Here is a 27,071-nt window from a genome sequence, read left to right on the forward strand (position 1 = left end):
CCTTTAATGACTCGCAGGGAACCTTTCACTGGGAATCATCTCCAGCAATGAATGATATTTGAAAAGTTGAAAATATTTGATAAGCCGTATGCATTTAGTCATTGTGCAAATTGTAGTCAATTATACTTACTCTTTTGCACAAATGTGCCAAAGCACATGCAATTTGCTTAAATCAATAATAAATTCAAATCTGATGTGAACAAGAAACTAATTGTTCAGAGATCTGAGCCAAAGCGATTGATAAAAACTGTACAAGACAAAGGACCTGATCACACTCATTTTATGACTGCGAGACACCAGTGCACCTTGAAAAAGGCCTGTTCTGTCAGGTGTGGGGGGGGGTGAAAGGAGCGAGGACTCAGGTGCAGAGTTGATGGGATTTATTTAATAAAAAACAAGAAAAAAATCAAAACTACCCCGAGGGGGAAAACAAGAGATTAGACTTGACTTGGCTTTGACTAGACACAAAAAGTAACATTAAACAACAATCCAGCACAGGACTGAGCAGATACCAACAAAGCAGGTAACGAGGGAGGACAGGTGGGGCAAATGAATCAATAATCAAGTAACAAGATGGGCGGGGGTTAGACAATCGACAGGAGAGCACATGGCACAAGGAATTGAAACACATGACAAGCCATGGGTGCTTCTCATTTCTTATTTGTGCATCCTCACTTCCTTTCGAAGGAAAGAAGGAAAGAAATCGAAGGAAAGCCTTTTTTATACACTGGAATATTGATCACTTGAGCGTCACTTCATAGCGTCATCAGCTGCGCTCAAAGGATCTGCCCTTATGTTGTATTAGTTTGGTTTTTTAAGAAATTCATAATAATAAAGCAAGATACCCTGTTGAAATATGTGGTTTATATAAACTGCAGAGGTAAAGTATAAATTAAGACTATTGTGAGAGATGTGAAGGGGGAGGCGTCACGTTTAGACAATAAAACACTTCTGCATAGGATACACCTGTGTATCCTCGCTCATGACTCCTCGGGAAGCCTCCTCACTCCTCTATCCTCGACTCCTCGCGGTGCAATTAGAGAATTGAGATGTCCTTCAAGATGGCTGAGCTCGATCGGTTTCCGGGTCATAGGATGGAGGACGGAGGAGCGGGGAGACGAGGAGGGATATTGGGAAGCACCCCATGTGCTCACACCAAACATTAGGCTTGTTCGACTTGAACCGGCGCTGCACAGACCGATCGGTGAATGACATCAAAGTACCGTGGTAGAGAGAATAGAAAGTAGACGGCTCCTTATGCTTTTGATTTGCTCTCGCGGTACCTTGATGTCATAAACCGATCGGTCTGTGCAGCGCCGGTTCAAGTCGAACAAGTCTATAACTAAAACACAAGCTCATGGCCAGTAAAACAAATCACCAGCCATGTGCTCACACAAAACGAGACATGAACACGCAGCCAATGAGAACACTCATAAGCCACGTGTTCGCACAGAACATGACAACATGAAAGCACACAACTAGTGGAAAACACAAACTGTGTGCTACACAGCACAAGACAAAACATGACATGAAAGCACACGGCCGATGAAAACACAAACCGCGTGCTACACAGAACACAACACAAGTAGACAGAAGACAAAGCTCATCTGGTGCGCTCACAACAGAGGACAAACACGTGGAGCATGAGTGTCCGAATCCCGACACAGAACCGAAACCAAACTAGACAGATGTGCCGAGATCCAGACACCACGCCCCGCACATGTAACAAGACATACAGACAAGAGAACGCTCGAAGCCACGCGCCCACACAAAGACAAGACTAAACAGAAGTGTCAGAGCTCTGTCACAAAACTAGAGATGCACCGATTGATCGGCTGGTGACCGGAATTGGCCGATTTTCACGTGATCGGCCATGACCGGCGACCGGCCGGTTAGTCTGACATATGCCGATTTTATGCCGGTCAAATGCACCCGACATGATTAACATCGTGCAACAGCAGCATCACACATGCAAACGGAACGCAATAGGAAACCTCGTGAATTACGGCCGTTTCACACCGCAAGCATGAGCGGCGCATGAGCAGCGCATATTTTTTTCGCCATGCATGTTAATCAATGAGTGCATTCACACCGCGAGCAGGAGCAGCGCGTGAGCAGCAGTGAAGCGCGGGTTTCGCCGCCAACGACGAGTCTATTTTTGCTGCTGCTCACGCTCAATTAAAGTGAAAGCACACTTTTGATGGACAAAATAAGTATTAATTCACACAAAAAGTGCCCAAAATGCACAGAATTTGCATGTGTGTTTTAACAAGTAGGGTATGTCAGAAAATAATATTTATAGAAAATGTACCCATTTAAATGAGGTTTTATTTAACAAAGTTCGGGAGGAGCAGGTTCAGATAATTAACCAAATTATGCACAGCTGGAGATTAATCAGTAATCAACTCAATGACAGAGTATAAATTCACAGCAGACCTATCTCTGTTCATTGAAAGTTTGTCAGCATCCCTCCTCCACCCCATCTCCTCACTTCCAGTTCCATCTACACTTCCAGTTCCATCTACACTTACCAACTGGGGGGAGTACTTTGGGTTCGGGCCTAACTCCGAGCTCGGAGCCCTCCCCCCGGACAGCACGCCAAATACGCATAAACTTATTGTATTAATTATATGTAGATGTGAACCCGTGAAACTTTTTTTATTATTCAGTTTGGGTAAAAAAATACTACATGGTGTTAAAAATATGGTGTTAAAAAAAAATTACAAATGAGTAAACTAGTCAGAATATACAGTATAAGCTTTTTTTTAGTTTAATTTTAATTAACTTTTAATTTCCCATACCAGGAGTAATTTATATAGTTCCATTTTATAGCGATTATCTGTTCAAAAATTTTGTATGTTCTATGCAAAATGATCTATTAAAGACAAGATAGAAATAAAAAATGAAATCGGAATCGGTTAAAATCGGTATCGGCAGGTCAAACTCAATGAAAAATCGGAAATCGGAATCGGCCAAGAAAATTGTAATCGGTGCATCTCTACACAAAACCAAGAAATACACTAGACAGAAGTGACACAACCCTGACATGTTTAAGCTCATCAGCAGCTCTGACAAATGCCAAACCAGTTCATATCTGCACTTACTGTAAAAACAACAGATATTAGTCATTTAGTCATAGTCAAACAGCCATTGCTTGTTGCAAACGAGTCCTCAGGAATGGTGTTAGACCATTGTAAGAGGATGTTTTTCACAGTGAATCATCCCTTCTGCTGTGTTGAAAGCTCTTTTATCCCTCACATACACATACAGGACTGTAGCGTTTCCCAACAGTAAACACTAGCGCTCCCGTGAGACGCTGGCTAACGACAGACGTCTTATCCGAAGGCCTTTCGCTACTGTATGACCGTCGCCCCGCGCTGGTCCTGAATGCCACACTGCTGAAGTCAGCTCTCTGCCTTACTGACCTGCTTTCACCCAGGTCCTCTTCATAATTCCCAGCAACCACAGCTGCATGACTGAAATAGACTGGGATCTGGGTCAGTCCGTGACACTTTACCATGAGCTGCTGGTCAGCATAACAAATATTAGTAGTAGTTTTACACAATACTGTAAAATGTGTAATAATACTGATATCTGTGCTGAAAAATATTGATATGATTTATTGTTATATTGTCCAACTGTCACTGATGTGTGGCTGTAGTAAAGCGCACAACTATACAGAGTCTAAACAAAGTCTTTAATCCGATTATTTGTGAATCCGATTATTTGTGAATCCGATTATTTGTGTATCCGATTATTTGTGTATCCGATTATTTGTGTATCCGATTGGAATCTGCTCTGAATTATTGACTGTCCACACTGTGTATCACAACTGTTCAGTTCAGATTTGTGTGTCCCGTGGCGCTCTTTTGTTTTCCCGAATATCCGCATTGGTTTCTATGGCAATGGTGTTGCTTTGGTACAGTAGGCATACGCCGAAAACAGCAACAACCGCAACATGACGGGGTTTGCAGATGTTGTCTTATTCACAACATGACTATGTGTACCCGCCGCATCTTCATTCATTTACATGCGGTGACAATGGCATATGCACAAAGTTCAATATAATGCTTTTTCAAGAAATCACAGAAAGGTAAGAGTCTACTTCACATTTTCACATTTTCACAGCGATTAAAGCGGCCCCTGATGCTTCCCATTTCCAGGACACGCATTAATCATCACTGGACTGTAGTGAGACCTTCCATGACACAAATCGACACAATGCCAAATGATTCTGTCTCATTAGAACAGCAGAATCAACTTAAAGCTGCAGTGGGCAAGTCTGGCAGATTGAAGGGACTTAGCCAAAATGAATGTTTACAACTCTCATGTGCCGCCCTCTGTGCCGGGAGCAGCAGCTCATTTGCATTTAAAGGAACAGACACAAAACGGTGCGTTTTTTGCTCACCCTCAAAAATTTAAACTTTAACATGCTATATAAAATATAATTTTGAGCTAAAACTTCCCATACACACTCTGGGGACATCAAAGACTTATTTTACATCTTGTGAAAAGGGCATTATACCACCCCTTTAACTCAAGTTATGTAGAACTTTCCACAGAATGAACTCTAATAATTATCATAGTCATACCAAATTATCCCACATCTTGTTACTTGTTTTTTCTTTATGGTGCATTATCTTGCTACCTTATTGACAGTAATTATGACTATCTATCTATGAAGTCATTTATCTGTTTGCAGATGTGTCTTAAATTGAAATCACCGGACATGCTGTTACTTGCCATCTTGGATAAGTTTGTTGCCTAGGAGTGCCTGAAATGAAGTCTAAATGAACACAAAACATTTTGCAGAGACTTGAAAAGGTAGTTGAACCTCATAAGGAAAATAGTGAAAATAAAACAGGTTTGACTGAGTAATATTATACCTGTTAGTCACAATAAAATTAAACGAATTCACGCTTCACGGTTAATAAACTGATCATATGATCTAACATTTATTATGGGACACTTTTTTGAAATCAAAGTTGTCCTGTAAATGCCCTGAAGACTTTGGCACACTTGAAGAATTAATGAAGCGTTTCCAGGTCCCTCCCAAACAGAACTAAAGCACATGTTAACACCTTCCTTTTCAGAGTTCACTGTTCGTACTAGGGCTGCACGATTCTTGCTAAAATGTGAACCACGATTTTTCTCCATGGGAATTGAGATCACGATTCTCTTACACGATTCTCATTTTTTCAACCAAAATTTATTGCACTCAAGTACAAAAAAAAAAAAAAAACTAAAAAAAAAAAAACTAATGACATTCAGTATAATAAAGTGCAGGAGTAACAAAAATTGTCTCTTTTCTTTATTTTAGACCCCTTAAAGTGAATAATTTTAAAGCTTTATGTTGTTGAACATAAGAGAACATTACAATAATAGCCTAAATAAAAATAACTAAATAGAACCTGTGCTTTTTGCTCCAATTGGCACAGAATGTACATAGTACTTACATCTACTGTGTTTACGGGAATACTCGACTTGGCGTTTTGAAATATTTCTGTGTTTATTTGGCCGTTTAGACGCGCAACCGGAGACAAAGACTGCTTGTCCGTGTTGCGCTCGGAGCGCGCGCACAGCTTCCTGTCAGAATAATTCAGTTCTCTTTCGTGACTTATCGCACTTTTAATATTTATTTTCGATATAAAGCACATTCTGCTCTTTTCTTTCTCTTTCATCCATGATTTGTTATTAATAACTTTAAACAGAATCATCAACTGAAATCTGCGCGGATTATCAAAAATACGACACATTTATAGGACATAAAATTGTCTCTGCGAAAAAGTGTAACGTTAAGTAAAAGGACAGCAAAGCACCGTTTCAATAAAAGGATATATTAAAGTTTATATAGCCTACTTTTACATTTTCGCTGCTGTTCTAACATGGTTTTCGCCATTACCTTAAACAAGCTGCAGCTGCTTGAATCCAGTGCAGGAGCTGTAACTATTAGATTACCACAGAAACGTAAGCGGTTAGTTGATTGCTGTGGTGACTCGTGACACTCGCGAACAGCACTGAACACGCACTTTTGCCAGTACAACTTGAATATTATTATTATCATACACTTTTCATTAACTTCGGTAGGCTGTACAACAAGGGAATTGTAATTGGCTGCTTTTTCTGCAGAGATCTGAATGCAGGGAAATACACGGAAGTGAATCGCCATCATTAAGAAATGAGATCGCATTTATGTTGGAATCGAGATCGTGATTTTTTTTCGATTAATCGTGCAGCCCTAGTTCGTACATTTATAATTGTTAGTTTATTGCTATAATTCAGATCACAACATATTGTTGTGTTTCATCAAGCAACAGTCACCACAGTAATGTGCACTGATACACAACCCCAATGCCATAAAAACAAGAAAAACAGACGTACCTTAAAGAGGTGCTGATTGATCCATTTAGTAAAAGTCTTTTTCTGGACTCTGTCTCTTTCATCTGAAATACAAGAGGGATTGATGTTAGAAATGCTTTCAGAATAAATTTAGCATTGACATCATTTCCAGTTGTCTATTACACCTGATACTGGCTCAACCAATGGCACGAATACTTTTATCGTATTACAGTAAAGATGATTGTAGAACTATTATTGATTTTAAATCATCATAAAAGCAATACAACAAATGCTAGGCTAGCATGATACTAGTTTGTGTTTATGTTTTATTGGGACTCTTATTTTGAAATAGTTTTGTTACCATTACCACTTTCTGTGTTTATATCCTGCACCCCAAAAAATGTATTTGTACGTAAATGTAAACTTTAATATTGGGTTTAAGTGTTTTAGTATTTAACACTTAATTTCTGTAATTATTTTATTTCAAAAAGAAAACCATACTTGAACAAGAAGTTAAGACCTGTTAATGTATTCATCTGAAAATATAATGTATAAAATATAAAATATACATATAATGTCTTATATGAAAACGCCATTAGATTAAGATAGTATGTACTCATTCTGCTTAGTTTTACAAAAGCTGCAACCTGGAAAAAATACTAATGCTAGCTGATGAAAAACACACTAATGTTAGCTGATGAAAAACACTAATGTTAGCTGCCATGTGAGGTTTCTGTCAAGCTGTAATGTCATGTTTCTAATCTAGAACTCTGGACAGGATGTGAAAGCTAATTACAGAAAAAGACTGAATCCCGGGCAACTCTTGCTTCCATTACACAGCTCTCCCAACCACAGTATTTTGTTTCTTGTGTCCATGGCAACAGACAGGCCCTCATCACAGACAGCTTAGCTGGGAGAGGACTCGTCTGTTCATAAACCAGCAGTATGATGGAAATACAAATAGTATTTCAAAACCCCATCAGTGAACAATCAGCTTCATTTATAGAGCAATGCAAACTTAAAAAGTGCTTAACATCATGCAGATGCTCGGAATCAAATATAGTCATCATCATCATCATCATCGTCATCATCATTACTTGACCAGTTGTTGCACGTTAATATTTGAATAGGCCCTGTCCTCTAACAGAGACCATGAAGAAAACCGGACTATTTCACCATCTGTCAATTAAAACAGAGGGATGACCTACAACTAGCACTGAAACTCCATGTTTTAGGGGGGGAAACTTGTGTTGCATTTACTATTTACTGGGTGGTTGCTGAACATGATATTCTGCTCTCTGGATATGGTTCTCTCCTTCAAATGTAAATGTAAGGGATTGTCTGAAGTCAATCATTCATCAGGAGAAAAGTCTGATGGCTTAGAAAAAGACACCTCGCCTCAACATGCAGCATGATTTGAGATATTACAAAGATTAGCACGATGATCATGCAAAAACACATTTGAAAATGGTGTGCGATGCGACGCATGTCGTGTTTATTTCACAGCTATGTTATCTGGGAGATTTAAAAGGATATTTTCCCATTCAAAATCCATTTAAAAAGGACCAGAACGCCTAACAAGTTGAATGTGACACAATAACAGAAATCAGAACATAACTGATGTGCAAATATGGGCAATAATAAATGCTATACTGTGTGCAGTGATATTTTAGTGTTAGTTTTACTATTATAGTATTAACTAAAAATTTTAATTTGCTTTAATTTTGCATTTACTTTTTTCATTTAAATTTTAGTAATTTTGTTATGGATTTTGTCATTTTATTCGTTTTTGTTTTTAGATCCTTTCATTTCTTTTTATTTCTAATTTTCATTTGTTTGTTTTTTAAGTTTAAGTTTTTCATCTACATTTTATTTTAAGTTTTATGTAAATTAATGAAATAAACTTTTAATAGTTTTAGCTTTAGTAAACAACAACACTACTTTGTCATCTAATAAATTAAAAATGTAAATATTTAAAATAATTTAAAATGCTACAAGTGAATTTAGGCATGACAGCATCATTATGTACAGTATGAAAAATTGACCATTTCTGTTTTGCAAAATATTATATTTAACAGTGTCGCTAAATTAGAGCTACACGATTCTAGATACATTGAGAATCACAATTTTCTTTTTGTTTCAAGCAGAGATCATGATTCTCCCACGATTCTGAACAGACAACTACACAAAATAACATGTAATTTACCAGAGATTCTGGCAAAATGTTAATTGCTGCAGTCCATTTAAAACATTTAATTAATCTAAAAATGAATATTTTTTTCAAAACGGTTCAGTGAATGATTCAATGACTCACTCATAAAGACTTCACTTGTTTCATTACTGTATGAATCAGCGTTTTTGAAGAATCTCTTGTATAAATGATTCAATGACAAATACAGTTTTTCACAGTCACTTGTCGCCACCTACTGGTGTAATGACGTAATCGATTCAATCATTATTTGAAGCATCAAGTTACTTTCAAAAGGTGATTTGCTCTATTTTGATCACTACCGTAGACATGAGGGTTTATATCTGAACTCTAAACTTTTATCCCAGTACTTCTGTGATAATTTGAATATTTGTAAGACAGAAATACCGATACTGTGTGGCTGAAAAGAGTGTTTGTGAAGCCGTTTCATCCCTATACTGTACATGACAACTGCTCTCTCTGGATCAGATTTGTCAAAGGTTTAATAGACACAAGCAAATCGTTGTCATTTGGGAATAAGATCGAGTGGGTGTTTAAATCGAGAGCCATCTTTTAACGATTAATCTTGCAGCTCTGCATTAAATATTGTTTTGGCAATCAAAATGTAAACATCAAGGAAAAGAGCAAGCGCAATCAAGCATACAATATGTGACCCTGGACCACAAAACTCTGAAATTGAGATTTATACATCATCTGAAAGCTGAATACATAAGCTTTCCATTGGTGTATGGAATCCGAGGGTGCATTCACTCACAAAAATAATTGTTTTATATAATTATGGTTGAAATTTACTAAATATCTTCATGGAACATGATCTTAATATCCTAATGATTTTTGGCATAAAAGAAAAAACGATAATTTTGACCCATACAATGTATTGTTGGCTATTGCCACAAATATACCCGTGAGACATGTGACTGGTTTTGTGATTCAGGGTCACATTTCAGCCAGTATATATCCAACATCAATCAATACCACTGAATTAAAGTAGTCTCTAATATCCGCCAATTAACCAATATGGTAAAACCTGGACAAACATGACGCAGCCGCACTTGTCATTCGGTAAGGACACATTATTTGGGGTTTGTTCTAATCTTTAATCCCAAGTATGAGCAACAGCCACACCTCTAATTACCAGAAAGCAAAGCATGAATCTGTTGGTGTCCCACCAGAGTCAACTCAACCTGAGCGCAGCAGCGAAACATGCACTTTGAACCCTTCAGCACTGACAGAGATAAACTCTGCAGATCCGGAAAGTGAAAAATCAAGCTAAAACCTGCAGACTTTAGCAAAGCCAGGAGGAATCCACTGACCCATGCAGCACATGAGCGTCACCAGCAGAGCGTCTCTCCTCATCGTCCCCGGCTCAGGTGTTTCCAGCAGAACGCTGTGCATGTCTACAGAGACGAGAGTGTGTGTGAGCCGGGACTCGTCTTCTCCCTAGCTTCCCCTCAGTATTCCTTCACACAGCCGTCTCGAACGAGTCCCGTCAGGTTTTCCAGCAGCACACAGTGAGTAACATGGTGAATGTTTACGTAAGGACGGATCCCTGCGCTGAGTCTCACCAAAGCTGAACCTCGGAGGACGTGATGATTTTCAGTGACACGTTCTACACAGCAATGAACGGGCCTGTTTCTTTAAGGAAATAATGAGCGTTTCCATTCCTTTACACGCTGTTTAACCCTGTTTTGTACACACAGACTTCAGTTCTTTATGGGAATGACAATCAAATTGTATTTCAATGCCAGTAGCATTTGCATTAAAGGGTTTTTCTGGCATCATTTACAAACCTTTATGACTTTCTTTCGTCTGCATACAATTCAATTAACTTTTTTTTGTATAGCGCTTTTCACATTACACATCGTTTCAAAGCAGCTTTACAAAATGCTTGACAATTTACAGTGATCTGTTATCAGAGGTAACTTATGTATTTCAGAAATGTACATATACAAATCACACAAGGAAGTTTCAACTGGTTTTGTCCATTAAAGGAAAGTCAATGGGGTCCAAAACAACACTGGAATACATTGACTTTCATTGTATGGACATAAACAACACAGAGACATTTTTCTAAATATCTTTCTGTCAGTTCTCTACTGTCCTTTTCAATGAAGGCATAAAGACCGGACTAAAAAATACTGGACAATAATAGGTTTCCAGTCTTTCGTCAAAAACATCTAACATAAAACGCTGTTGGCTTTTTATGTTCTTCTTTACGTTCTTTTATGTTGGCTTTTTATGTTCTTTTTTATGTTCTTATGTTCTTTTTATGTATCTTTTTTTCTTGGTTATAGCCATGAAACCATTGCAATAGCTATCATCACTATGTCAACCATCACAATTTTGGGATCTGCTCCTGCATTTTGCACACACACAAAACAATAATGAAGGAAATTTACTTCTGCTTGCGATCCCTAAACTTTGCCGTTTGTATTTAGTCATATTGCTTAATAATTAAAAATGTGTCAATGTTAGGGATGCACAATAACATCGGCCACCATATCGGTATCGGCCGATATATGTTCATTTTTACTGTTATCGTTATCGGCCAGGGCTGCGTTTCCCAAAAGCATCGTAAGCCTAAGTTGATCGTAAAAACGATCGTACGACTGATCTTAATATTACGGTCTGTTTCCCAAAAGCATCGTAGCTTAAGTAGCACTTGAAAATCTTCGTAGATCTACGAGTGCTCTGGAGTAATCGTACATCCTCAAGTTCATCGTAAGAAGACAGATTTATGAGGACACCTGCAGGACAACCGGCAGATTACACCTTTAACTTTATTCAAATGTATGTGATTATAATATAAGGTTTTGATTGTACTTTATTGTACACTTTATTACTCTTTTTTGTTGTTGGTTAAATTAATGTATAAATTAAATATTTAAAAAGGTCAGAAAACAAAACAAAAAAATTGAAATAATTTAATTTAATAATTTTAATCAAAATTTAATGAATGAAAAAAAATAAAATAAAACAAATCCTTTAAATCTGTTTTTTTTTTACGTTTTTTTTTTTCAGCCATTTTGTCAGTGCCTCCACCTGTAGGTGCTTTATATAGACTTGTCTTGATTGCTAATCCATAACAGATGACAATTATTAGGTTAAACGTTCAGAATACGATTCCATATAAGGTTATGTTTCAGAACTTCACGAATGGACAGCGACTCTTAAGTAGCACGTAGAGCACGTTCTCGCGCGTTCATGTTAAGTTCATTTTTGGGAAACGCTCGTGGAATTGCTGCGAGCGTTCGTAATCTTGCACGTAGAAAGCGCTCTTAAGAGCTAAGATACATCGTTATCGGGAAACCCGGCCCTGGTGAGAAAATTTGGCCGATATATTAAAGCCAATAAATAATGTATTATTTCCTTCAGCTGAGACGCTTCAGATGCGCACTGTTCAACATGATGGATTTATAATCACGAAAATTTGGAAAATTCGGTTCAGTGCAACATCGGCTACATAAAATTATAATGAGAGCATTATAATTGTGTGTTTGGGACATGGCTTTTAATGGTAAGATTTTTGTTTTCGTAATCAGGCTCTCAAAAATTATATAAAAATGTGGATTTAGATTTATCGGCCAATATATCGGTTATCGGCTTTGAAATATAAAGAATTATCGGTTATCGGTATCGGCCAAAATTTTCATATCGGTGCATCCCTAGTCAATGTTTACTCTACTATTTTTAAATATATTAAAAAATAATAACCAGTTATTTGGGGCTTTTTACAAGTTTTATTTCTGCAAACCTTTTACAAGTTGTTTGGAACAGCACACTATCCTTCCACTTCAAGTTCTTGACTTTTGACTCTTTCTTAAAGGAGAACTCCGGTCAATTTTAACATTGAGCTCATTTTTTTGTAAATTTGGAGTGCTGTCAGTACAGAGAACAACGACAAAAATCGGTGTTGCCTACATCGTGTTATCCTCTTTTTAAAATTTGCACCCTGTTGACTTCAATGGGGCAAGTTTTAAACCTGCTTTTAGCCTCTTAACATCCTTGATGTGTCATTACAAGTGCACAGAAAATGTGAGTGATTCCTTCAGAGTGAACACGAGTGAATCTGACTGCAGTAGATGCGAAAGATATGTAGCCTATAAAAGTGATGTTATTTAAGCCAGCACAAATACCTGTTTACATCCTGTTTTCGGTTGAAGTCCAAAGTAGTCGATTGCCGAGTTCATGCGCGTGATCATAGGTAACTAAACCTATGCGCGTGAACTCGGCAATCGACTACTTTGGACTTCAACCGAAAAACAGGATGTAAACACAGGTATGAGCGCTGGCTGAAATAACATCATTTTTATTCATATCTTTCACATCTACTGCAGTCAGATTCACTCGTGTTCACTCTGAAGGAATCACTCACATGACCTGTGCACTTGTAATGACACATCAAGGATGTTAAGAGGCTAAAAGCAGGTTTAAAACTTGCCCCATTGAAGTCAACAGGGTGCAAATTTTAAAAATAGAATAACTCGGTGTAGGCAACATCGATTTTTGTCGTTGATCTCTGTATTGACAGCACTACAAATTTACAAAAAAATGAGCTCAATGTTAAAATTGACCGGAGTTCTCCTTTAACACATATTTGTATTATTTTTGAGATATCTGAATGAACAACAACATAGACAAAACACATATAGTTTCATAATTTTTGCATTTTAAAAATGAATGTGAGGCAGTTTACAGAGTGAGGTTAGTATGTCATTGTAATCAGTCAATGAGAGCTCTAACTTAATTAGCGCTGCGGAAAATCAAGGTCATCAAAACAACCTTGTTACACCTCATGAATGTGTTTAAAGACATCAGCCTACAGGATGTGTTATGATCTCATCTATGAGGATATGTCTAGACGTAATGCTCTTTAAGACATGTCAGCACTACAGATGAATGATCAGAACAATTGTGTGTATTATTCCAGTGTCCAAAAAAAGTTAACATGAATCGACACTCACAATCCATTCAACTTCCATAATGTGACATTTAGAGACTATTGTAGGAAACTACTGATGCGCTGCATCGGTCAATTTTCATTTATTTTTAACACCACTAGTAAAAAATAATGACTGTTTCCAGACAGGTTTGTCAAGCAATACCCCGTCTGCTTAATGATTTTACTCATTAGAAAGTTGAACGTAAAATGAACATGAATTTACAAGAAAGAAAAAGCAAATGTGTTCAATGTCATGAGGTTCAGATCACATGACCAGCCGAATACTTGCTTCATTAGAGTTATCAGACGATTACGCTTGCAGAATAAATCAATAATGGCTGAATGAGAATCAAGCATTAGTAACTGGTTATAATAATCAATGATGAGAAAGTTCTTTTAACAAAACAATCATCAACTTTACACAAGAAACGTTACACTCACAGTATATTCTTATGGTGGTCTAAAATTCTTCAAATGCATGTTCATGGGTCTTGCATTTAAAGAAAAATAGTGGCACACATCTTGAGGCAGAAGCTTTCTTGAAGAAAGAGGGAGTGATGGAACACACAGGTGAACGGCGCCCCCTTCAGGATGACAGAAATATGTGTTTTCTTGCTTTCCGATCACAGCATTCTTCCACATCCTGTACCAATGAGTCAACTCTCCATAAAACTGAGATAAACTCAGACAATATCTAGGCTAAATTGGAGTTAAAGGTCACTTACACTCATAAATAGCTCATTTTACAGCTCGGCGCTTCATTAGTGCCATGACTCTTTACAGTTTATTTGATATTTCTCAACTCAAGAGTCTGTGCGAAAGTAAACAAGCCCGTGCCTGATGACACGTAATAATCAGAGAGTGACTAAAGCTGATTTATTGCGATACCATATATCACTTATAAACACATTACGGTTCATAAATCACAGAGGCGTCTCCTGGTGTGTGTGTGTGTGTGTGTGTGTGTGTGTGTGTGTGTGTGTGTGTGTGTGTGTGTGTGTGTGTGTGTGTGTGTGTGTGTGTGTGTGTGTGTGAGTGCACAGAAAGTGTTGCTGAATAGCTGAGTTGAATTGTTTGAAGGTTTCTTTTGTATTTTTTTAAATACGAATCGGTAAAATGTCTTCCAAAAGCATTTGGTGCCGCTAGTGGTGCAGAAACGGCAGGCTTCACTGATAAAGAGATGATCACAAATATGTGATAGTGTGTGTTTGAAATGCCTGACACGCATCCCATATCAAATCAGAAGCGTATCGCATGATATCTGGCCAGAACAAAAAACTTTGAGTATTCAAGTTACAATATCCAGTAAAGCTTTTAAAAAACAATCTATAGCATCATGTGTGCCTCGTGAAGTGAAGTGATGAAGTAATCCTAGAAAATCATCAAATTCACTTGACCACCATTTGACCTTTTCTTTCAAAGGAAAAGAATAAGTTGTAAAGCATGTTGATTATGATGACAGTAGCACACAAAACAAATCACTTTACAACAGGACAAACCCTGAGACACAACCTTAGACCATCTCCACTTACAAGAAAAACAGTTACAATTCGTCAACCATCCAGAAAAATCGAAATTCTATATTTTGCATAAAGACAATGAAAACTATTTAGATAATCATCACTTTTATAGCAATACAGCACTTTTACAGTGTTTAGACATTTAGTTTTAATAATTTCTATTACTTTCAGGGGCGATAATGAAAATATCTATAAATTATTTTAAAAATAAGATCACAATGCAAAAAAAAATAATTTAGATTTATTTCTTCATGCAAAGTAAATTTAAATATAAACTCTGTTTAGGGTGAACCCAGACATGTTTAGGTTTCAGATTCACGCATAAAATATTTGTGCACAGCAGTGTTATTTTAATATCACTGAGAGACTATTATAGGTTTGTTTTGGGGTTTTTCGGTTTCATTTTAATTTAAACTAAAGTTGAAATCATTTTGTTGTATGTTGTTGACATTGTTATGAGTTTTTTTGTAAATATGTTTATATAGTTTTTTATTAATTTTTATTTTAGTTGTAGTTTTAGTTATTTTAGTCCATCAAGTTAAACTAAATGAAAGTAAGAAACATTGCCTTGGAAAGTAGCTGAGATAAGTTTTGTACATTTTATTTTATTTCAGTTAACATTCATTTTTAATGCAAGAATGTTAATGACGAAAATGTTTTTTATGGTCTTACCATTTAAGTTAGCTAACTATAATATCCGTTTTCAGTACTTTTAGTTTATCTGCCATTAAACTATACGTGTGTGTGTGTGTGTGCGCGTGTGTGCGTGTGTGAGCATGTGTGTGTGTGAGCATGTGTGTGTGTGTGTGTTACAAACCCTGAAAACAATCCCATACAAGTTTTAGCATATAATTGTGTTTCATGTTCTCGTTTGTCTCCGCTTCTGGCGTTTAATGTGTAACCTGAAGGTGTCCGCCTCATTAAGCACAATGCTCTTTCCTCGGTCAGCGTGCGAAGGACTTTGCATGCAGTTCAGCAGTGCCATGTACAGAACAACAGTGGAGCGGGAAGAAAGTGTGTCTATAAGAATAACCACTACATCAACATACAGATCTCCTGTCATCGCCAGCTGTGTGGCTTTTGGCCCAGTTATTGTGCCAATATTCATATCTGCGCTCATTATGATCAAAGCTCACATAATGTGCAAGTTAGTTTATATAGAGTTATTACAGATGATCAGGAGCAGTGTGGATTATAAAAAAATCACGATATGGTTTAATGCAATTCAAAAAAATAAAAAAGCTGTGTGTTTCAGAGTGAAGCACTGAAATATTATCATTTCACAGCCATAATCATATACAATTAGTTTTGGATTTAATCTTGATGTGTGTGTGTGTGTGTGTGTGTGTGTGTGTGTGTGTGTGTGTGTGTGTGTGTGTGTGTGTGTGTGTGTGTGTGTGTGTGTGTGTGTGTGTGTGTGTGTGTGTGTGCGCAAATTGCATTTTATCTTGCAATTCTTTCAGAAAAATTGCAATTCGATTTGTTCCCCAAATCGTGACTCTAATATTAACCATGACCTCTGCACTCTCAACATGCAACAGCCTGTCGCTGGACATGTACCAAGTGTTTTGCGCTCACAGATTATTCAGAGCAACTTACACAACACTAATAGCAGGGACCGTCCGTCTGAAGTAATCCAGGGTTAAGTGACCCACAACAGACATCAGGATCTCAGCGTTCACTCGTTCCTCTCACCCTGGGACTGGGGTCCAGTGAACATCCACCCAGAGCTGAGAACCTTTGAGAACCAGTAAAAGTTCCCACACCAAACCCATGTAAGCAAACCCGTTTACTCATAATTACTGGCTGATGTGTTCCACCTTTCCGAGGATTAGAGTCTGCTGACGGGCAATTACACCTGACAAAACAAGTACAAAGTTTCTCATCTTTTATTGGAAAATGATTTTAGTTGTAATATTCCAGACGACTGTCAGCCTAAGTGTTTGACGGACATGATAACGTGCGTGAAGGGTGAAATATGTTTTGATTTTTGGGTAATTATAAAATGTTTTATGCATAGTTCCTTATACATATTTTATGGAAGTTTATTTTGTGGCTTAAATAAACTGCATGTTACTCAGAGACTGGTATGTTTAGCTAGTCAAATATGTTACATTCAGCAAACTCATTGACTTCTGAAAATCACGTTTATTTTTTCACAGGAAAGAAGTCGTTTTGATGCACAATCTTATAAAAACAATATTTTATTTAAACCTATGAAAATGCAGATCGTGTTGTAAATATTAGTGATAATATTTAGTGTATAAAATCACTTTCTAAAAGTGTTGTTCCAAATTTTGACTCATTAACGCTGCATTCCACAATACATAGCTTAAATTTTTAACTTCTGATTTTGGAAAAGTGAATTAAAAATAAATAAATCTCACTTTAAGTCAGACGTCCAACTAGGAAACAAGTATGGAAATCCACAACTCCAGTTTTGAGACGGGGGTAAACGAAAGCTCAAACGGGCTTGAACCAATGAGGTTTATCCTCATGCAAGCCCGTTTGAGCTTTCGTTGAGCATATTAATGTGATCAGTGTGTGTTGATCAGAGTTTATATGCGAGTAAATTAAAACTCTTCGGCCTGGTTTCACAGACAGGGCTTAACTTAAGTCAGGATTAGGCTCTAGTTCAATTAGGACATTTAAGTAGCTTTTATAAACGTGCCTAAGAAACAAACATTACTGGTGTGAATCTTGAGACAAAGAAAATGACATTGACATGTTTTAAGATCTGCTTTCAGTTAAAACAGTCTGAGACTGGACTCAAGCCGCGTCTGTGAAACCGGGCATTCATCATATAAAGCGATCATTCTCTCATGGGTTTCTTTTAAAGCTTGAAAATTTTGGTTGATTGGACTTTCAATGGATGTATAACAATGAGAAAATATAAAAAATATCTTAATTTGTGTTTCAATTAATTAATGACAATTTTCCTTTTTGGGTTAACTAACCCTTTAAGATTCACTTTTAAGCAAAACACATAAAGTCTCATAAATTTCTGCATTGCATGATGATAAATGCAGTTTAGCAAAGGTTTGCAGAGACATGTAAATAAAACCCAGTAAATGATAATAAAGGTGTAGTACAGAACAAATGCTAGAATTACAACACACTTTGAAAATCTTTGTTTACAACTGAACAACTACAAAACAAGAGACAGGACTGCTGACATCATCCAAATGGCTGGAAATCAAATGCCTTCATGGCTGCGTTGTTGGAAACACATCTGCCTTTCAATGGAATGAAATTGACCATTCCACAAGATTTGAAGTGTTTAAAAACACAAGAAACAAACACACAAGGCCATGCAAGATAACCAGCAGTTGACGTTCTCCTCATTCCACAGCAGTGAGAAACCCAGAAGGCAAGGTCAGCATGTGAAACACGTTCATGAGACAGAGAATCCTCCCAGCTGACATGAACGCCTTCATATGGGCCAAACAAACAGCCTGAAGAACTGAAACTACTGTTCTCCACAACCTCTGCCACTTCTACACCATATCACATCCCATACCCTTCCCGGATAAAGCAACACCACGATGCATTTCACTGCACTGTTCATTTTAAATAAACCAGGTGATGTTCTCAGAACATTGGCAGGGAAAGCTTTCTCAACGTCATGAGCAAAAGTTCTTCCAGTGATGTTAACAGAAGTTATCTGGTCTTTAATAATGTTCTCTAAGTGTTAGCAGAAAAACATAATTTATACATTGTTCGTTGAACGTTTATTTGTGAAACAAACATTTTTAAATGTTACTTGATTCAGAAAGATCTGAGAACATTCAAAGTAACATTCCCATAATGTCTGCAAAATGTTCCCTTAATGTTCGCATAACTGAGAAAAAAACGTTAGTAACACTTTTATTTTAAGGTGACGTAGTTATGTCACTACATGTACTTACTATAGTAATATAGCATAATTACAAGTAACTAACTTTTAAGTCCCCCAATCTTCAATAATCGTATCCCTTAAAACACATCTCTGATCACAAAAATGTAAACGTTTTTTCCTTGAAAAATTGCATGAATATGCAAATGAGCCCCGCCTCCACTCACTCACTCAGCTCAGAGATCCACTGGTTGACGATCACACGTTGATCTGATTGGTTACAAGGTAGTTTGTGACGTCAGAAACACCAGCGATTTCAAAGCGTGTTTTTGAGACTGTCTTTGGTTCACTGCAGTTTTAAGGAGGAAATACTCAGCAATGCTGTCGACTTATGAATTTACACATGGTTTGTCTTAAAGCATATTAAAAACTCCACATAGACACATAAACAACATTAAAAGCTGGATTTCCACCACAGGGGGACTTTAAACCAAACCCTAACCGTAACTCTATAGTAAGTACATGTAGTTAATTAATATTACTTGTTTATTTAACTGTACTTATTTGAGTAAGTACAATATAACTACGTCACCTTAAAATAATGTGTAAACAAAACATTTTTAAAACATTTTTGATTGTTTAGAGAACATTCAGAAATACTGTTTTCTTCAACATATTTTTGTTAGCTGGGTTCCTCCATTGTTTATATCGGGAGAAATCTAGTTTTGTCACATCGCAACCCACAACTTACTTCACAGTAGATTTGCTGTAACTGTATTTTAAAAAATATAACTAATTAATCAATAAACACATTCACCCAGTATATAGTTACGGTATATGTTTGCACTTATTGCACTATAGTTTTGCCTTTTTAGTTTAGTAACATGAGAACGGGAATGTTAACAGACAGCAATTCTTTGAAGTACCATGTAAATACTAGAGTGCATAATTATGGTAATCGTTTAGTGTCATATTTGAAATGAGTTTGCTGCTTTCAGAAACCGCATTTAGTCAGAACACATGAAAGTGCTGAATCGGGGTCGACAGGGGCTTTCGCACCGGAGGAACCTTTCCATAGTTTCTAGAACTATTGGCGGAAGTTCCCGGTTATTGGCGTGTTCGCACCGCAGGAACTAGGAACGAGTTTAGTTGTAGGAACTCCTTATGGGGGAAATAAATGAGCTCATACTTCAGAGTCGGTCTAAACCAGCACTATAGGATCTACAGTGAGGTTAGTGTTCGCTGATTGGTCGAACGCATGTGAAACACCAGCACCCGCCATTTTAAAAACAAAGCTGTGTAAACACACAGATTATAGCCTATATATTTACTCCAGAAACTAACTCTATGAACATGGAAACCAGTGATAGATGGACCTCTTGACCTTTACACTGAGGAGAAAACCCAACACAACTTTGAGGAGACCAAGAGAAACATGATTATGTATTTCTGCACAGCAACACTGGACATCAACCACACGGCAAACGCTAATACCTTTTCATTACGGTCTACTTTCTATGTATAATAGTTCTATCTAATAACATATCAGACAGGAGTGTTAGACAGATCGTAAACTAATGAACATGGAGAGTGCGAGCGCTGTATGTTCAGTCGTTCTCAGCAACGTCAAAATAAAAGTCACAACAACAAGCGAGTCTCACGTCACTTCAGAGTTCCTACTGGCGGTGCGAATGCAACCAGGAAAACGTTCCTAGGGGAACCATTAGTTCTCAGGGGAACCATCCTGGAGGCTAAATCCTATAACTACCCGGAGCGAAAGCCCCTGATGGTGAAAGATGAGTCCAGATGGTGTCGCTACGGCATGTACCAGCAGGAGTAACATCACCAAGCTCACCAGCAAATCTTGGATCCAGTCGCCGTGTCTACATTAGCATGGCATTATAAGAGCTTTATCTTTATCAGGTTAAAAGTCTCAAGCGGCAAGCAAGAGAGTTAAAACTGGTGAGATCCATTAGCTGCAGGATGTCCTCCACCAAACCCCCTCTCAGCCCTGATTCACAAGATAATGGTGTGATAATGTTGCATGGTCAGAGAGATCAGAAGAGAGCGTGGGTCACATGACTGTGATGTGTATTGATTACCGCCTCAGCCATTAGGACTCAGATGTTCAAACGAAGCTCTCTGAGGGATCGGCTGTGACGATACTGATGAGGTGGAAGAAGAACAACTACAGTGCATTACTGTCACAGGAAAAAAGAGCACTATTAATAACTATTCTTATTCTTTATGGAATATTGCAGTATTTATTATAAATTATTTATCCATGCAATCTTTCCTGGTAGTCTTGAATCAGAATAACTTCCCCTCCCTCTTGCAGCGACATCTCTTCTCTTCTCTGATGATAATAATAAAAATAATAATAAACATTATTTTCTATAGCGCCTTTAAAAGTTACATCTCAAAGCGCTATACAAAAATAAGAAAAAATAAAAGAGAAATACAACAATATAAAAGTACATTCAAATATACAATACAAATATAAAACATGTTTTCAAAACAATTCCATAATTAAATGGTATGAAAAAAATAGTTTGACGAGGGCGGGACAACCTGTCACTCACATGAGATCCACCGATAGCAAACCACAAACCGCCTTTAAAAGCTAAAATCCTAATTTTATCAAAGGATATTTTATTTTTACATTAGACAGACTTTCCATTTGTTTAATGAGTCTCCATACTGAAGGAGAGGCTTTCAGAAAGACAAGAAATCTTTCTGCATCTACTTGTTCAGGATTTAGGGAGGGTTATGAGACTCATGCTGAGTCACTGCTCACTATGACTAAGGAAAAATCCTGTTCTGATGTTCAGTTCTCTTCCTCCAACCTTAAAGAAAAGGTTTTATGCAACAACAACAAAAAAATACTATTAACATAATAGCATATTGGCATAATACTATTTCTGCTGCATACTGTGCATTATATTTGAATTTTATCTATGCAAAGAATACCCAGATTTCCCAAAATGTGCAACCAGACCACATTGTTTGAAATAATGTATCCCACAATGCAATATGCTCAACTTGACCTTTCATTTCCAATGTGACAAATAAACTAGTACTGATATCAACCTCTTCAGATCACCAAGAGTTCAGACTACACAAAATTGCACTGAATTAAAGGTGCAGTGTGTAAGTTTTAGCCGCATCTAGTGGTGAGGTTGTGAATTGCACCCAACAGAAGTTACGATAGCCGACAGGAAGTGATGTCGTCGTCTGAGACAGAGAGTAGTCGGTTAAGCAACGAGGTTTCTTTACAAAGATAAATTAAGAAATTATGTTTACTTATTTAGTAAAACGATATGTTATTGCGAATATTATTGTTACTTGTTCATCATTGTGTTTTATTCGCTGACTTTAGCTGAAGCTTCTCTGCACGAAGAACACCATAGTGACGAAGCGCGTTTGTCCGTTCAGGGCCACCGTAGAAACATGTCGATGTAAGGGGACCCGCGGTGTGTGTGGATAGAAATGCTCATTTCTAAGGTAATAAAACCATAACGGTTCATAAAGTAAGATCTTTATACACCACTGAAAACATAGTTATGTATATGATATTGCATTTGTGTCGACAGATCCTCCTAAATATTACACACTGCACCTTTAAGTGCAAAATGATATGATAACTGACTCACTGAATTTAATGTGTACCTAATGAGTTAGTTCATAATACATTTATTTATACACTTGAAATGTTAAAAATGTATTAGTATATATGGAAATTAAAATGAACCAACATTAATAAATGCTTTTATTGTTATTTAATTTTAGCTATTGCATTAACTAATGTTAAATGTTATATAACAATTATAATATATAACCCAATATTACATACTACGCAAAATATTGCATTAGAAACAGCCACCCTTTGGCATACAAATGCAAAAATTTGTAGAAGGGTTATTATTGTTTACTAAAAACAGAAACTATTAAAACATTTCTGTTAATTGAAGAAAATCTGAAATAAAATAAATTGTAAATATTACAAAACATGTTGCCTTGACAATAACCTGAAATAAGTTTAAGTTGAACTGGAAATATATAAAAACTAAAACTAAAATAAATATTAATATAAATTAAACAGCACTGTTATATATAAATAATAATGATAATAAAATAATGCAAATAAAGCAAATAATGAATAATAAAATAAAGCAAATAATGAAATTACTAAAAATTTAACTAAATTTAACATGAAAAATAAAAATATAAAAATAAAAGGCTATTCAAACTATAATAAAACAAAAAACAAAAATGGTGAAAGGGTTTTGCATGACAACAAGAGGTTTCCCTTTTTGCCCCCATTTTTCACCATGCATACATAGTGTGGGAAAAGTACAGTATTTGAAATATATGAATGATGAGTTTAATTGTATATCTCATTTCTGTCCTGAGGCTGCACATCTGATTCTGCAGCACTGGGTGTGTTCCCGCATCCCAGCCCCGAGGGGCGGAGCCTGAGTGATCACATGACCTCACTCAGACAGAGCTGAGCTGTGTGGAGCAGGGAGCGGCTCGCATGCTGAACACACCAACACACACTAACACACACTGACCTCATCTAACAGCCAGTGAGCGTTATCATCCCAATCACTGCTCAGCCACTTTCTGTCCTGCTGCAACTGTTTTCCATTTATAAGCAGAAACAGCTGGGATAGTCATCAGGAAACCAGTTTTGATCAATAGCCAATGCATTCTTAAGACCAGACATTTGCTGTCTAAGACAGAACGTCCACTAGTCTTTGTTTTCAGTGTTGGTGAGGATGAAGAAACAGAAAAAATATGTTAGAAACTAAAATTTAAATGAAGTTAATCCAGTTAATTAATTCATAATGAATCATAACAACAACTTCCGATGTTTAAATGAATTTTGTTCTTGGATTGTTTGTTTGTTTGTTTGTTTGTCAGTGGCCATTTGCATTAGATTTAGTAAAGTCTGCTGTTTTGCCGGGAACAGCATCTGCAGATCCGTCGATGACATCATGTCATGCACAGCTGTGCCGGCTGGTCCTCGGGGAAATGACATCAGACTTGGAAAACGCTTGAGGAAACGGGAAATGAAGAGGCTTTTTTTTATCTCCCAACATTTACAATTATTTTAATAATTAGATTTAATACAAATATAAATAAATATTAATTTTAATTAAAGTATTGTGTAAAGTATAATTTTATTTAATTAAAATTATATTTAATATTAATAATATTTTCCTATTTTTATATTGCTGAATACGTCAGTATAACAATACACCACACTGTAACTAAATATAAGGACTGATTTCCTAAAACATATTAGCTCCAGTATACACAATGAGGACAGCATCTGATTCCTGGACCAGCATTTTATCAGTACATCAGTTTATAAGGGATAAAATTACCCTTATAATTACCTTAATAAAATGTATGCTTATAATTAATAATAAATGGATGCTTAAGAGGATAATTAAATAAATAAGATATCAGCACTTTTGCTGAAGTGTTTCTTTTTACGCTGAATGCAACAGATTTGATCAGTCTTTTCAGTTTCTCTCTGATTTTAGTATGACTTTAAATTTCATCTTTGATAATCGTTTACCATTATCAAACGGCAATGGTTTCCATTCGGTCACCGGTCAGAAAAACAGACTTGTTATTGTTGGTTGAGATGCTCAGTCAAACACAGCTTTTGAAAGAGCCACAGCATGGCTTACTTATACTTGTGTCTGCATATTAATCTCAGATAAGAGAAAGTGTAAGAGCCCGAAAATTAGACACTTCAGCTTTATGTAAATGATGTCAGTGACCTCATCATACCCTTGTGACGCCACCGATCTCTCAATCTCCTCAACGGTTACATAACTTCTCTCTGGGCGGATTGTTTGAGCTGACAGAAAGATTAGCCGTCGCTCCAGTGAAGACGAATGGACTGAGACAGACCCCTGACTGAGGCGGCATGTGTGGGATGGACTTGCTGTGGGCATGTTAGTGTTAAACTCTGTAACCGCCCCGTAAAGATCATCCCAGGACATCCCATTATCCTATTCACACAAACCAACAGCACACACAGCTACTTCTGTCACAATTATTACGTAATTATTACGTAAATCATGATTATTTGACCTATATGAAGGGATAGGCTTCAGCACTGTGACCCAATGATGGATGGATGGATGGGTGGATGAATGAATAGATGGAGGGATGGGTGGATGAATGAATAGATGGATGAAAGGAGGGATGGATGGATGAAAGGAGGGATGGATGGATGAATAGATGGTTGAATGGATGGGTGGATTGGAAGGATGGAAGGAGGGATGGAAGGAGGGATGGAGGGAGGGATGGATGGATGGAGGGATTGAGGGATGGATGGAGGGATGGATGGATGGAAGGAGGGATGGATGGATGGAGGGATTGGATGGATGGAAGGATGGATGGAAGGATGGATGGAAGGAGGGATGGAAGGAGGGATGGAGGGAGGGATGGATGGAGGGATGGATGGATGGATGGAGGGATTGAGGGATGGATGGAGGGAGGGATTGAGGGATGGATGGAGGGATGGATGGAGGGATGGATGGATGGATGGAGGGATTGAGGGATGGAGGGATGGATGGATGGATGGAGGGATTGAGGGATGGATGGAGGGATGGATGGATGGATGGAGGGATTGAGGGATGGATGGATGGAGGGAGGGATGGAATGAGGGATGGAAGGAGGGATGGAGGGAGGGATGGATGGAGGGATGGATGGATGGATGGAGGGATTGAGGGATGGATGGAGGGATGGATGGATGGATGGATGGATGGAGGGATTGAGGGATGGATGGAGGGATGGATGGATGGATGGATGGAGGGATTGAGGGATGGATGGATGGATGGATGGATGGATGGATGGATGGATGGATGGATGGATGGATGGATGGATGGCAGGGCTGCACAAGTAATCGAATTTCTAATTGCGATTAGGATAACGGATGCCACAATTACGTAATCGTTCAAAGCCACGATTACAATAAATTCTACTTACATTATTCTGCGTGCTTAAGAGGTGTGTTAGAGCATGTGTGTTAGAGCATGTGTGTTAGAGCATGTGTGTTAGAGCATGTGTGTTAGAGCATGTGTGTTAGAGCATGTGTGTTAGAGCATGTGTGTTTACAGCATGTGTGTTTAGAGCATGTGTGTTAGAGCATGTGTGTTAGAGCATGTGTGTTAGAGCATGTGTGTTAGAGCATGTGTGGTGTGTTTAGAGCATGTGTGGTGTGTTTAGAGCATGTGTGTTAGAGCATGTGTGTTTAGAGCATGTGTGTTTAGAGCATGTGTGTTTACAGCATGTGTGTTTAGAGCATGTGTGTTAGAGCATGAGCATGTGTGTTAGAGCATGTGTGTTTACAGCATGTGTGTTTAGAGCATGTGTGTTAGAGCATGTGTGTTAGAGCATGTGTGTTAGAGCATGTGTGTTTAGAGCATGTTTGTTAGAGCATGTGTGTTAGAGCATGAGCATGTGTGTTAGAGCATGTGTGTTAGAGCATGTGTGTTTACAGCATGTGTGTTTAGAGCATGTGTGTTTAGAGCATGTGTGTTTAGAGCATGTGTGTTAGAGCATGTGTGTTTAGAGCATGTGTGTTTAGAGCATGTTTGTTAGAGCATGTGTGTTAGAGCATGAGCATGTGTGTTAGAGCATGTGTGTTTAGAGCATGTGTGTTTACAGCATGTGTGTTTAGAGCATGTGTGTTAGAGCATGTGTGTTTAGAGCATGTGTGTTTACAGCATGTGTGTTTAGAGCATGTGTGTTTACAGCATGTGTGTTTAGAGCATGTGTGTTAGAGCATGTGTGTTAGAGCATGTGTGTTAGAGCATGTGTGTTTAGAGCATGTGTTTACAGCATGTGTGTTTAGAGCATGTGTGTTTAGAGCATGTGTGTTTAGAGCATGTGTGTTTAGAGCATGTGTGTTTACAGCATGTGTGTTTAGAGCATGTGTGTTAGAGCATGTGTGTTAGAGCATGTGTGTTAGAGCATGTGTGTTAGAGCATGTGTGTTCAGAGCATGTGTGTTAGAGCATGTGTGTTTAGAGCATGTGTGTTTAGAGCATGTGTGTTAGAGCATGTGTGTTTAGAGCATGTGTGTTTAGAGCATGTTTGTTAGAGCATGTGTGTTAGAGCATGTGTGTTTAGAGCATGTGTGTTAGAGCATGTGTGTTCAGAGCATGTGTGTTAGAGCATGAGCATGTGTGTTTAGAGC

General features: G+C 37.6%; 1 protein-coding gene across 1 annotated transcript in view; it reads right to left on the bottom strand.

The window, feature by feature from the left end:
* Positions 1 to 27,071, bottom strand: part of dst (dystonin) — a 202,274-nt gene that overhangs the window by 143,215 nt on the left and 31,988 nt on the right. Inside the window, exon 5 of the mRNA XM_079855818.1 lies at positions 6,382 to 6,443. Within this exon, the coding sequence (XP_079711944.1) occupies positions 6,382 to 6,443 (62 nt within the window). The remainder of the gene's footprint in view (positions 1 to 6,381; positions 6,444 to 27,071) is intronic.

The sequence above is a fragment of the Squalius cephalus genome (assembly GCF_949319135.1).
Source record: "Squalius cephalus genome assembly, chromosome: 21".
Classification (NCBI taxonomy): domain Eukaryota; kingdom Metazoa; phylum Chordata; class Actinopteri; order Cypriniformes; family Leuciscidae; genus Squalius; species Squalius cephalus.